At 38.0% G+C, this 13,126-nt stretch overlaps 1 protein-coding gene across 2 annotated transcripts in view; it reads right to left on the bottom strand.

The window, feature by feature from the left end:
• Window positions 1-11,804, bottom strand: part of LOC107827303 (uncharacterized protein At1g32220, chloroplastic-like) — a 33,887-nt gene extending 22,083 nt beyond the window's left edge. The window contains exons 1-5 of one of the 2 annotated variants that reach the window (XM_075252109.1): window positions 11,652-11,804; window positions 10,277-10,394; window positions 10,109-10,197; window positions 1,658-1,713; window positions 1,483-1,538 (exon numbers count right to left, since the gene is read on the bottom strand). In XM_075252109.1, the coding sequence (XP_075108210.1) occupies window positions 1,483-1,538; window positions 1,658-1,713; window positions 10,109-10,197; window positions 10,277-10,394; window positions 11,652-11,698 (366 nt within the window). In that variant the 5' untranslated portion in view covers window positions 11,699-11,804. The remainder of the gene's footprint in view (window positions 1-1,482; window positions 1,539-1,657; window positions 1,714-10,108; window positions 10,198-10,276; window positions 10,395-11,651) is intronic. The other variant, XM_075252116.1, reaches the window with a different exon arrangement.
• Between the last annotated feature and the right edge of the window lie 1,322 nt (window positions 11,805-13,126).

Raw genomic sequence — 13,126 nt, 5'->3', positions numbered from 1 at the left:
GTGTGTAATAGCAAAGATATTACAAAAATACAAGAATAGCGGCAATACTACTGGTAAGAATGACCCACCGTGTAATAACAAGGAACTAGGAATAGGAAAATACAAGACTAGTGCTAATACTATTGGTAAGACAAAGGAGAAAATCACGGCCACCTGTCAACCCACAACCTTAATTCTCGACTTCCACATCTTTCTGCCGAGGGTCATGTCCTCGGTAAGCTGAAGTAGTGTCATGTCCTACCTAATCATTTCTCCCCAATACTTCTTAGGCCTCCTTCTACCCCTCCTCTGACCCACCACGATCAACCGCTTACACCTCCTAACCAGAGCATCAGTGTCTCTCCTTTTCACATGCCCGAACCATCTCAGTCTCGATTCCAGCAACTTGTCTTCCACATGAGCCACGCTCACCTTGTCCCTAATAACTTCATTCCTAATTTTGTCATGTCTTTCCTGGTATGCCTACACATCCATCTCAACATCCTCATTTTTGCTACTTTCATCTTCTGGACATGAGATTTCTTGACTGACCAACACTTGGCTTTATACAGCATAGTCGGTCTAACTACCGCTCTGTAGAACTTGCCCTTAAGTCTTGGTGGCACATTCTTATGGCACAAAACACCAGATGCGAGCCTTCATTTCATCCACCCCGCTCCAATACGATGTGTAACAAAAGGCCCGTCAAAATTTCTCAACCTTAGCAGTATTTGATTAAACTTACCATTATATTTAGTAGAAGCTAACATAAGTGACAAGATACTATGTTCCAATATTTCAAAACCATCTTTGCTTCTAAAATTGTTAATAATTCTCCGGAAGATTTCTCAGTTTCAAGTGTGTGTTTGGCATAACAAAAGTCTCTTTTCAAAAGAAAATCAGGAAAATGACTTATTTTCTGAAAAAATTTTCCCGAATATTTTCGGGACAACATATTTGTTAAAATTTGATAATAATATAGCAAATCTGGTAAGGTTTCAAATAATAATCTTGAGCATTAGAGATTGATAATGATATCAACATATTGGTTAAACAGTGATATGTAGTTAAGAGTTGAGATAATTGTGAAGAAAAATACTTCATCAAAAAGGTGAGGGAAGTCCGCTTTCCCTTTGGCAGAAAAATGTTCTCCCTCATAAATATTTTTCAGCACCCAAACACCAAAACATAAGTTGGAATATATTTTCCTTCACACCAAACACACACCCAAAGACAAAGCATCTTGTGAAAACTAAAATGACACTGATGAACCTATTCAGAAATACTTTCAGTGAAGACAAGTGATGGAAATGTTGCTGGATATACAAAAAGCCTTTTCAAAGTCCCTTTCCCTTGCCCAAAAGCCAAAAAAAATAATACTAATTGCAAAACAAATAAACATAAAACAAAGAAAAGACAGGTAGCAAAATTTTCCATCAGTTTGCATTAGATATTGAAATGTTCCACAAGGATACTTGGATAAAGGCCAAAGGCAGTACATACAACAGAAGTTACTCCCTTGAGTGCATCACTCCACGAATCAGTTGAAAGTAGGTTTCCTGTCCGTCGGATATAGAAGCGGAAATGATTAAATCCTCTCCAGCATCATCATATCCATAGCTAGAAATAAAATAGACCCTCCGGCGAACAAACCAAAGTAGATATGAACATAGCAAACCTTGATGCCAAGTCACACTGTTAGCCCAGGATTCTTGTATTGATGACCTTCCTGTTCTACAAGCGGAAAAGAAATAATTTCAGAGCAGAAAGATTGAGATCGATACACGACCAACTGCAGCCCAACAAAGAGAGGGGAAGAATTCTAAGGAGGACCCAACAAGCACACAGTTAGCACCGTCTGAAGTCAGAATAAGCTTTCCATCGTGAAGGTTTATGCAATAACCTAAATGCTATAGCTCTAATATTAGGAATAAAAAGGAAGCAGAAGAATAACCTGCAAATAGGTGTGAAAAATTGAGAGAAATTACAAACAAAACCTTAAGTGATTTCAGATATTCTGTTGTTGTACTTTACAAGGTTAAAATATTTCTTTATTTCTTTTGATCTTGATAGAGAAACAAAGACTCCGTCAGGGAAGAGAATGCATAGAGGACACAAGGATAAGTGCAATAAAATTTTCATCAATCAAATAGTGGGCTATGGTACATAAGGTAGCGTAAATATATGTTGGTCTCTTTAATGTGTCAAAACTTAACGGAATGGGCAGCAACATAGAAATATCTGATGAAACCATATTAGGAATATTGAAAAGAACATAAGACTACATCAGCCTCTTACTTGTCTGTAAGAAACATAACTTCTTACAAAATTTAATATGCTGTCTTACAAAAATTGAGGCTGTCAATGAAGCTAAATAAAGCTATGTGACTATGCCATTCATGATCATGGTGTTTCCCAACGAAAAGGTGTCCGCCACTTAACATAATATAAGCATTCTATAACTATGTCTAAGGAAGACTCAGCCTAACCACTATAACAACCCACCCCCTAGCTACTCTAGCTAAGAAGCACCCTACATCCACTTCCACCTTTCTTTGTGCCGTTAGAGCAACCAACCTGGTGCATGAAACTTTTTACTAAAGCTTTGTTTGACAGGTGCAGCAGTGGCCAACGAACTTGGAGGAAGAATGTTGTCAGACAATTGTATATGCAAGGGACCATCAGCATCTCAAGAATTGGAAGATTCACATAAAAGGCAAAGAGTCAAACAAAGTTTTTAACTTTTCCTAACAAGAAATGAGCAGTTTTACGTCAAACCTTTTTTTTTGCTAATTAAACATATTTAAAGTTTAAAAAAAAAAATTGGAGCAACCAAACGACTATCTAATATAAACAGAAGAGTTAGGTGCATGTTGCATGCACCAAACACTTCCTGCATTGAAGATGTACTTGTTAATAATACTAAGAATCGACTACCTCCTGTTCAAATATTCAAAACCGAAAGAAGAGAAAAATAACAACAACAACAACACCAAACCCAATAATTTTCCACAAGTGGGATCTGGGGAGGGTAGGATGTACTCAGCCTTACCCCTACGCCGGAAGGGCAGAAAGGTTGTTTCTGCTAGATCCTCGGCCGGAGAACGGATGAAAAAAGTAACGGCAACAAATAGGAATAACAACAAGATAAAAATAAAGACCGAAGCCAAGAAAGCAGTTAAATTATAGGTAGTAATATCAATGAATGAATAAAAGGATATCGTACTAACACTAATGCTAGCGAACTCAGACAAAGAGAAATGTTCGACTACCTACTAGCCTTCTACCCTAATTTTCCACCTCCACACCCTCCTATCTAGCGTCAGTCAGCTCCAGCTGCACCACATCTCGCATGATCACCTCTCCCCAAGACTTCTTAGGCCTACCTCTACCCCTCCTGATACCCACTAAGGCTAACCTCACGCACCTTCTAACTGGGCTTCTATGCTTCTCCTCTTAACATGCCCAAACCATCTCAACCTCGCCTCTCGCATCTTATCCTCCCACAAGGGCCAATCCCACCTAATTCCAAATAACTTCATTCCTAATCTTATCTAACCTGGTATTGAGAGAGAATTGAAAATGTGGAATTTTGCCAAGGTGGAGATTTGTTGAAGTTTGGCAAAATGCCAAAGTCCCACATTGGTTGGGAGTTAAGTTTGGGGGGATTTTTCCCCTATAAAAGAAGGCCTAATGTTTAGGATTGAAACACACCTCTCATTTGCCTTCTCATCTGTTTAAGGCATTTGTATCTTCTCTCTTTAGTATTATTTCACTTGTATTTTTGGAATGGAATAAAATATTGGTTGTGTCCGAGGAGTAGGCAAAATTAGCCGAACCTCGTAAATTCTGGTGTTCCCTTTATTGTTGTTTTATTGTCTTATTTATTATTTGGTGGTTGTCATAATTTTTGGTATAGTAGTTGTGATTTATTCACACTATATACATTTGGCTTCCGCAACAATTGGTATCAGAGCCAAGGTACTGTCTAAGTATGCTCTGTGGTTGCAGCATAGTCTGATCTTCCACATCAGAAAAGATTTATCTTGGTAACTGAGTCAAGGTTCTGTCTGAGTATGCTCTGTGGTTGCAGCTTAGTCTGATCTTCTACATCAGAAAGGAATAATCTTGATTTGTGTCGTCAGCTATTAAATAATATTTGTGTCAAATATGGGAGACAATAAACAAGAAGAATCTACATCAAGTGTCAACAATACGTCATCATTGGCATCTTCGCTTATGACAAGAATTGTGTCAAATGCGAAATTTGCGGTAGAAATTTTTGACGGGTCCGGACATTTTGGGATGTGGCAAGGCGAGGTTCTAGATGTCCTTTTTCAACAAGGGCTAGATCTGGCCATTGAAGAAAAGAAACCAGATGTTATTGGAGAAGAAGATTGGAAGATTCTCAACTGTGTTGCTTGCGGTACCATTCGATCCTACCTTGCTAGAGAGCAGAAATATCCATACACAAAGGAAACTTCTACAAGTAAATTATGGAAAGCACTAGAGGATAAATTTTTGAAGAAAAACAGTCAAAATAAATTGTACATGAAGAAGAGACTGTTTCACTTCACCTATGTTCCTGGTACCACGATGAATGAACATATCACCAGTTTCAATAAGTTGATCACAGATTTGCAAAATATGGATACAACTTATGATGATGGTGACTTGGCCTTAATGTTGTTGGCGTCACTTCCTGATGAGTACGAGCACCTTGAAACTACTCTACTCCATGGAAATGACGAAATTTCTCTCAGAGAAGTTTGTTCGGCTTTGTACAGCTATGAACAAAGAAAGCGAGAAAAACAGAAGGGCGGAGAAGGAGAAGCACTATTTGTGAGGGGTCGTCCTCAAAATCAAACGAGGACAAAGAAGGGAAGATCCAAGTCAAGATCCAGACCCAACAAAGATGAATGTGCCTTTTGTCGAGAAAAAGGGCACTGGAAGAAAGACTGTCCGAAGTTGAAGAATAAGGCCAAACATAACAATGGAAAGGCCATTATGGATTCAAATGTAGCTGATTGTGATGATTCAGATTTCTCATTAGTTACAACAGAGTCATCAACATCATCAGACATATGGTTGATGGACTCGGCTTGTAGCTATCATATGTGTCCCAACAGGGACTGGTTCGTGGAATTTCAAGAAGGAGAATATGGAGTCGTCCACACAGCGGATAACAGCCCTCTTACCTCATATGGCATTGGTTCAATACGATTAAGGAACCATGATGGAATGATCAGAACATTAACAGATGTTCGATATGTACCGGATTTGAAGAAGAATCTCATCTCTGTGGGAGCCCTGGAATCAAAAGGGTTTAAAATCATTGCAGAAAATGGAGTGATGAGAGTATGCTCCGGTGCACTAGTGGTAATGAAGGCTAATCGGAAGAATAATAATATGTACCGCTATCGTGGCAGTACAGTTATTGGGACAGTGACAGTGACATCCAGTGACGACAAAGAGGCAGAAGCAACCAAGCTATGGCACATGCGCTTGGGACATGCCGGAGGAAAATCCTTGAAAACTTTATCAGATCAAGGATTGTTAAAAGGAGTAAAGGCTTGCAACTTGGAGTTTTGTGAGCATTGTGTCAAAGGAAAACAGACAAGGGTTAAATTTGGTACAGCGATCCATAATACTAAAGGCATTTTGGATTATGTACACTCTGATGTTTGGGGTCCTTCCAAAACACCTTCATTGGGTGGGAAGCACTACTTTGTAACCTTTGTTGATGATTTTTCTCGAAGAGTGTGGGTGTATACAATGAAAAACAAAGATGAAGTGCTGAGAATTTTTCTCAAATGGAAGACGATGGTGGAGAATCAAACAGGCAGGAGGATCAAGTGTATTCGCACAGACAATGGAGGTGAATACAAAAATGATCATTTCAATAAGGTCTGTGAAAATGATGGCATCGTCCGACACTTCACTGTTAGACATACACCACAACAGAATGGAGTGGCAGAACGTATGAACCGGACCTTGCTGGAGAAGGTACGGTGTATGTTGTCCAATGCTGGCTTGGGCAAAGAATTTTGGGCTGAGGCAATTACATATGCATGCCACCTCATTAATCGTCTACCATCTGCTGCTATTGATGGCAAGACACCATTTGAAAAATGGTATGGAAAACCTGCTGTAGATTATAACTCTTTGCACGTGTTTGGCTCAACTGCATATTATCATGTGACGGAGTCAAAATTGGATCCAAGGGCAAAGAATGCTATTTTTATGGGAATTACTTCTGGAGTCAAAGGATATCGCTTATGGTGTCCTATGACAAAGAAAGTAATATTCAGCAGGGATGTTACCTTTGATGAATCTATGGTAAATAAGATAACAGAAGATACCAAACAAAATAAAGGTGCTTCTAAGCAGGTGGAGTTTGAGGGAAAATTTATTTTTCCTACACAAGAAGCAGAGGAGGAAACAAATGAAGATTACCCTCTGGAAGGAGAGCCAGTAGAGGAGATTCCAACTCAGGAACCTCAACAACAACTTGAATCAATAGCAACCAGCAGGCCAAAAAGAACAATAACGAAACCTGTTCGTCTCATAGAAACGGTTGTTTGTGCAACCTCAATTGTAGCTGATGATGTTCCTACCACTTATAAAGACGCAGTCCAAAGTTCAGAAGAAGATAAGTGGAGGATTGCCATGAATGATGAAATACAGTCCCTTCATCAGAATCATACATGGAGATTGGTCAATCTCCCGAAGGGAAAGAAAGCAATTGGGTGCAAATGGGTATTTGCAAAGAAGGAAGGATTTCCTAACCAAGTAGATGTTCGCTACAAAGCAAGATTGGTGGCCAAAGGATATGCTCAAAAGGAGGGAATTGATTACAATGAAGTATTTTCTCCAGTTGTAAAACATTCCTCCATTAGAATTATGTTGGCTTTGGTAGCACAATTGGATTTGGAACTAGTTCAGATGGATGTAAAAACTGCGTTTTTACATGGAAACTTGGAGGAGGAAATCTACATGACTCAGCCAGAAGGATTCAAAGTTGCTGGAAAAGAAAATATGGTGTGCAAACTTGAAAAATCGTTGTACGGATTGAAACAATCTTCTAGACAATGGTACAAGCGTTTTGACGAGTTTATGTTGCGGCAAGGGTACAAGAGAAGCAAATACGATCATTGTGTGTATTTGCACAAGCTTAAAGATGGTTCTTTTGTATATCTTCTCCTATATGTTGATAGCTTCCAAGAATTTGGAAGAAATTGATAAGTTGAAGATTCAACTGAAGAAGGAGTTCGAGATGAAGGATTTGGGTGAGGCAAAGAAAATTCTTGGCATGGAGATAATTAGAGATAGACGTTCAAAGAAACTCTGTTTATCTCAAAAGGAATATTTGAAGAGAGTACTTCAACGTTTTGGCATAGATGACAAGACTAAGCCAGTTAGTACTCCACTTGCTTCCCATTTTAAGCTAAGTACTATTATGTCGCCAATGGATGAAGCTGAACGAGAGTATATGTCAAAGGTACCATACGCAAATGTTGTTGGTAGCTTGATGTATGCAATGGTTTGCACAAGGCCTGACATTTCACAAGCTGTTGGAGTTATTAGCAGATATATGCACAATCCAGGGAAGGAGCATTGGCAAGCTGTGAAGTGGATTCTACGGTATATTCATAATACTGTAGATGTCGGGTTAGTTTTTGAGCAGGAAGACAATCAGTCTGTAATTGGATATTGTGACTCAGATTTTGCGGGTGATATGGACAAACGAAGATCAACTACTGGTTATGTGTTTACTTTTGCAAAGGCACCAGTTAGTTGGAAGTCTACTTTGCAGTCAACAGTTGCTTTGTCTACAACAGAGGCAGAGTACATGGCTATTACAGAGGCTGTGAAGGAGGCAATTTGGCTTCAAGGATTGCTAAAGGAGCTTGGTGTTGAACAAAAAGGTATCACAATTTTTTGTGATAGTCAAAGTGCTATTCAATTAGCGAAGAACCAAGTTTATCATGCAAGGACGAAGCATATTGATGTTCGGGATCATTTCGTACGAGAAATCATAGAAGAAAGAGGAGTCACAGTGAAGAAAATTCATACTACGGAGAATCCTGCTGATATGCTAACTAAGGTGGTGACTGCGATCAAGTTTCAACATTGTTTGGATTTGATCAACATTGTTGAACACTGAAGATTGAAGATGAAGACACAACCAAAATTTGTTATTGAGAGAGAATTGAAAATGTGGAATTTTGCCAAGGTGGAGATTTGTTGAAGTTTGGCAAAATGCCAAAGTCCCACATTGGTTGGGAGTTAAGTTTGGGGGGATTTTTCCCCTATAAAAGAAGGCCTAATGTTTAGGATTGAAACACACCTCTCATTTGCCTTCTCATTTGTTTAAGGCATTTGTATCTTCTCTCTTTAGTATTATTTCACTTGTATTTTTGGAGTGGAATAAAATATTGGTTGTGTCCGAGGAGTAGGCAAAATTAGCCGAACCTCGTAAATTCTGGTGTTCCCTTTATTGTTGTTTTATTGTCTTATTTATTATTTGGTGGTTGTCATAATTTTTGGTATAGTAGTTGTGATTTATTCACACTATATACATTTGGCTTCCGCAACATTCTTGATAGGCCAACACTCGACTCCATACAGCATAGTCGGTCTAACTACTACCTTGTAGAACTTATCTTTAAGTCTCAGCGGTACATTCTTATCACACAAGACACCGAAAGCGAGCATGTGTTTCATCCATCCTGCTCCAATACGGTGTGTGACATCCTTATCAATCTCCCTGTTAGCTTGTATTATAGATCCAAGGTACTTGAAACTCTCTCCTGGGATGACCTGTGTATCAAGCCTTACACCCATGTCTACTTCCTCGGTAACTTCGCTAAACTTGCACTCCAAGTACTCCGTCTTGGTCCTGCTCAGCTTGAAACCTTCAGACTCAAGAGTCTGCCTCCGAACCACCAGTCTGTCGTCAACACCTCCTCGAGTCTCGTCAATCAGAACTATATTATCCGCACATAACATACACCACGGCACCTCCCCTTGAATGTGTCGCGTTAATGCATCCATCGCCAAGGAAAACAAAAACGGGCGAAGGGTTGATCCCTGCCCCATCACGACCGGGAAGTGTTCTGAGTCTCCTCCCGTTATCATGACCCGTGTCTTAGCTCCATCATACACGTCCTTAATCACTCTAATGTAGGCAAAGCACACATTAAGAAACATGATTCTCCTTCGCCTGATATCTTCTCTCCCTGGCTCCTTGTTCTGCAACCCTTCCTTTACCACCTTTTCTGCTCCCAACTTCAACTTTTCCCCATGTTAACATCTCTCTCCCATGCTCGTATCCCTAACCCAACGCCACCTTCTGATCCATGAAGTCAAAGGGCGAGACAGAAAAGCTCATGGATACTCAGACCAAGACATTTCAAACAAATATCTCAACAAGATACAGATGCAAGAAAGCTTGCTTTCTTTCTTTATTTCTTCCCTTCAAGTCTTCTACCTATCATCCATTAGCAGCCTTGAGGATGAACCTCCGTTTCCCTTCCTTTTGTTTCTCTGAGATGTTTTACTTCATTATTTCATCATAACTTTTAGTAAGTGCTTTAGATGGGTGGTGGCAAGAAGTAGGAGAAATTTGGATTAGTAAGGTAGACTGCCAATAGATTTCATATTTCTTTTCAGTAATGCAATTTCTTTACTCTAGCCAATCTGCAAAAGCAGATTAACGAGTATGGATCGTGTGAATGTCATGGGGATGTTTGCCTTCTCAATTTATAGTCGAAGCTTTAGTTCACGAAAAAGGTTGTGCAGGATCCAAAGTTGAAGAGCAAAATTATCAGCTTTTGATTGTTCGCCATGTGTAGCCTCAGTACTTACTTCAGCTTTGAAGTGATCAATCAGAAAAACATAGAGTGTAGAGGACAGCCAAGCCAACAACTCAACATATAAAAGAAAAACAAACAGCTTAGCTACTAGACTGCCAAAATAGAGCTTTTCTTTGTCTTCTTTCCTTCATTAACTTGAATGTGGCAAGCATGGACTCATTACAGTACTTTATTCTCCACATAAAATAAAATCCAACTAAGAAGTACAGCTACATATATAAACAAGCGATTGTGTAGGAAAAACGAAATACCTGCTAAGACTGGCAACAGTAAGACCACGGTCCAAAGCTTCTTTGCAGACATGTGAGCCAACAAATCCATTTCCACCCAGCACAAGTAGCTGAAAAGAGTGTAAGATAGTCACTTCAGAAAGCAAGAAGCTGTGGTTCAGTCCAGCTTAAACTTGAAACATTATGCACCTTCTCCGTTGGAGGTGGAGGCACATTTACTGTTTCTGCTTCCTCAACTCTAAATGGCTCATCTGTTTTATTAGACTCGGTTGACAAAAACAGAAGATTTCTAGATGACGTCATGCTCCTATTCAAAACTTAGCAAATTAGCTCAACTATAACATCAGCATTCGCGAAAAAAAGGGATAAATTAGAGTTCCATTTGACAATAAAAATGCATAGTGGCAGATGAATTTATAAACTACGGGTTCATCAGAACCCGGCATTTTTAACATTTTTTAACATGGAGAATAAATATATAATGAAAACCCTCTAAAATTTCAACAAGTATCAAATTCTGAACCCATAATTTTAAAAGTATAACGAGTTCAATGCTAAAAACCTTAAAGGTTTGAACTCATCAATTTTAAATCAAGGATCTTCCTCTTAGAATGAATGGAGTATGGACCAAGAAATGAAGCAGAAACAAAGAAAAGAAGCCAACTAAAAAATACTACACATAACGTATTGATATTTGTATTATGAGGATTCATCAACGTACACATAACTAAATGCCAATAATGCAGCAACCGGTGCAAATATCTAGAAATAGATGTTTAAGAGTAATGCTGAAGAGACAACCCCCAAATTAGGACATATTATTTCAGTTCTGAACATATCGCACTTTTTTCCCTAGCCGTGCGTTTTTCTCCTACTTATAGAACTACGTATATAGGTGATATCTACTAGTTGAGAATAAGTTTTAGTCTGGTTAGAGAACTTCTAATTTTATTATTATTATTATCATTACTATTATTTTAACTTCTATTTTATCTAGTATGATGATGAAATGTGTTGAGCTTAAGAGGAGAAATGAGATTCATATAGGCGACCCCAACTTGTTTGAGTAACTTGTAGTAGTTGTTGTATATAATACAGTAATAAAAAGAGATCATGCAAAAATGAGACTCTCATAACATGGTTACTTTTTGTATGAAAAGGTCACGTGCATTGAACATGATCTCTTCATTGGCCTTCTTGAGTACTCAAAGTGTGTTCTCATTTATTCATCATTATTGGATTAAATAGAAGTATCAACTGATGCAAAATACTTCAACATACGCTCTCTCTCGCGCACACACACAGACACTTCCCCAGAAGATAAAATGCAAAATTCAAAAATACACAAAGCCAAACAAATTCAAACCCAAATTACGAGCTCGTCATTTCCAATAGCTGGACAATATGCCTTCAATTTTTTAACTACCTCGGACAAATAAACACCAAAAAATTTAACATGTAAAACGGTGGAAAAGGACGAAGTAACCAGGACTGTGCCTATAATTTTCAAACTAACTTTAAAGTGGAGACGGAATGGGAGATTAGGAGTATATAAAGAGCTTACGAGAATCTGGAGAGGGAAAGTCGAGCTTTGATCAAACGTGACATCATGTATTCACCTTTCGACAGCAGTTGCAGAGAGCGGTATAGTTGAAGAGAAGAAACTGGCTTTCTCTGTAACGTAAAATGTAATGTTGTATCTCCCGCCGCGGGGCTGCTGCCCTTTGAAAATTGTTAGAGAGAGATGTCGCGTGGCGGGTTATACTAATGACACGTAAGTGAAACAGGCGGCTTCATATGTGCCTAAACTATTGGGTGGAAATTTTTTACCTCAATACAAACTTATTTTTAAAGAGATTAGTCCTTTGTACATAAGAGATTTAAAAAAATATTATTTTATTTAAAATTATAAAAAGACATAATGCACAATATCACTTTGGGATCCTATAGCATCGCCTATTATTTTGTAACTAGAAATTTTCTACTTAATAAAATATTAGGGTAAATTCAGAGACCTTATTTCCCTTATTTCTAATTAGTAAAAAAATTCGTGTTTTGTACAGTTTAAATTGTCTTTTGTCAAATAATTAAAACTCACTTTTGGATTTTAGTTTGTAATATCAGGTACAAAATCTTCATAAGACAGGTGCATCCACGCAAAATTGCTTGTTAATCTTGAGTAAGTAATTGAATTTGAAGTAATTTTACCCAACTTCATATATCTAGCAACGCAGGTAGTAGAAAACATTGATTTGTTTCTAAAGTGATAACTACTTCTGGGTCAATATACAGAGACCTAAACTCAACTAATTAATTTCCTTTCCAAGAAAAAACAAATGTAAAGATAGTTAACACATATTTTAGTCCCATTTGGTCGGAAAACAGAAGTATCCACATGATTCTGTTAACATGCTATATAACGTTAAAATAGCACGGTCTAGCCAGTTTTCGGATTAGTCATTCAAAAATAGCCAGCATTTGCCAAGTTAACGAAAAATAGCCACTATTTTGCTGGAACAGAGACCGGTCCAACATAATATACTGGAGTTCGGTGCACTTGTGTATGAACTTCCAGCATATTATGCTGGACCGGTATACTTTGTTGACTCTAGAATAATATACTGGAGCACCGGTGCTCCAAACTCCAGTATATTATGCTGGACCGGTATATTATACTGGAACTCCAGTATATTTATGTTGAAGTATTTTTCTGGATTTTGAACAGTATTTTCGTTCAAATTTATCTTTTCATAAGAAGTGGCTAAATTTTGATTACTTTTGAAATTATGGCTATTTTTGAATGACCACTTGTAAATTTGGCTATTTTTAAATTTCTCCCTTGTATAACATTACGTGAGGTGTCCGTAAAAACCACTATAGTTTAAAAATGAAATCATTACAATTTAAATATGAAAGTATAAATTTAAGTTTACATATTTGAATTTAAAAAAGAAATAAAAGAAACAAAGAAAGTTGTTGAAACATACTGTTTGCCTCGAAAATATGAGTAACAATTAAATTTGATTTGTGGTTTTAAAG

The sequence above is a fragment of the Nicotiana tabacum genome, chromosome 1 (assembly GCF_000715075.1).
Source record: "Nicotiana tabacum cultivar K326 chromosome 1, ASM71507v2, whole genome shotgun sequence".
Lineage (NCBI taxonomy): Eukaryota > Viridiplantae > Streptophyta > Magnoliopsida > Solanales > Solanaceae > Nicotiana > Nicotiana tabacum.
This window is presented reverse-complemented; position numbering and strand designations above follow the sequence as displayed.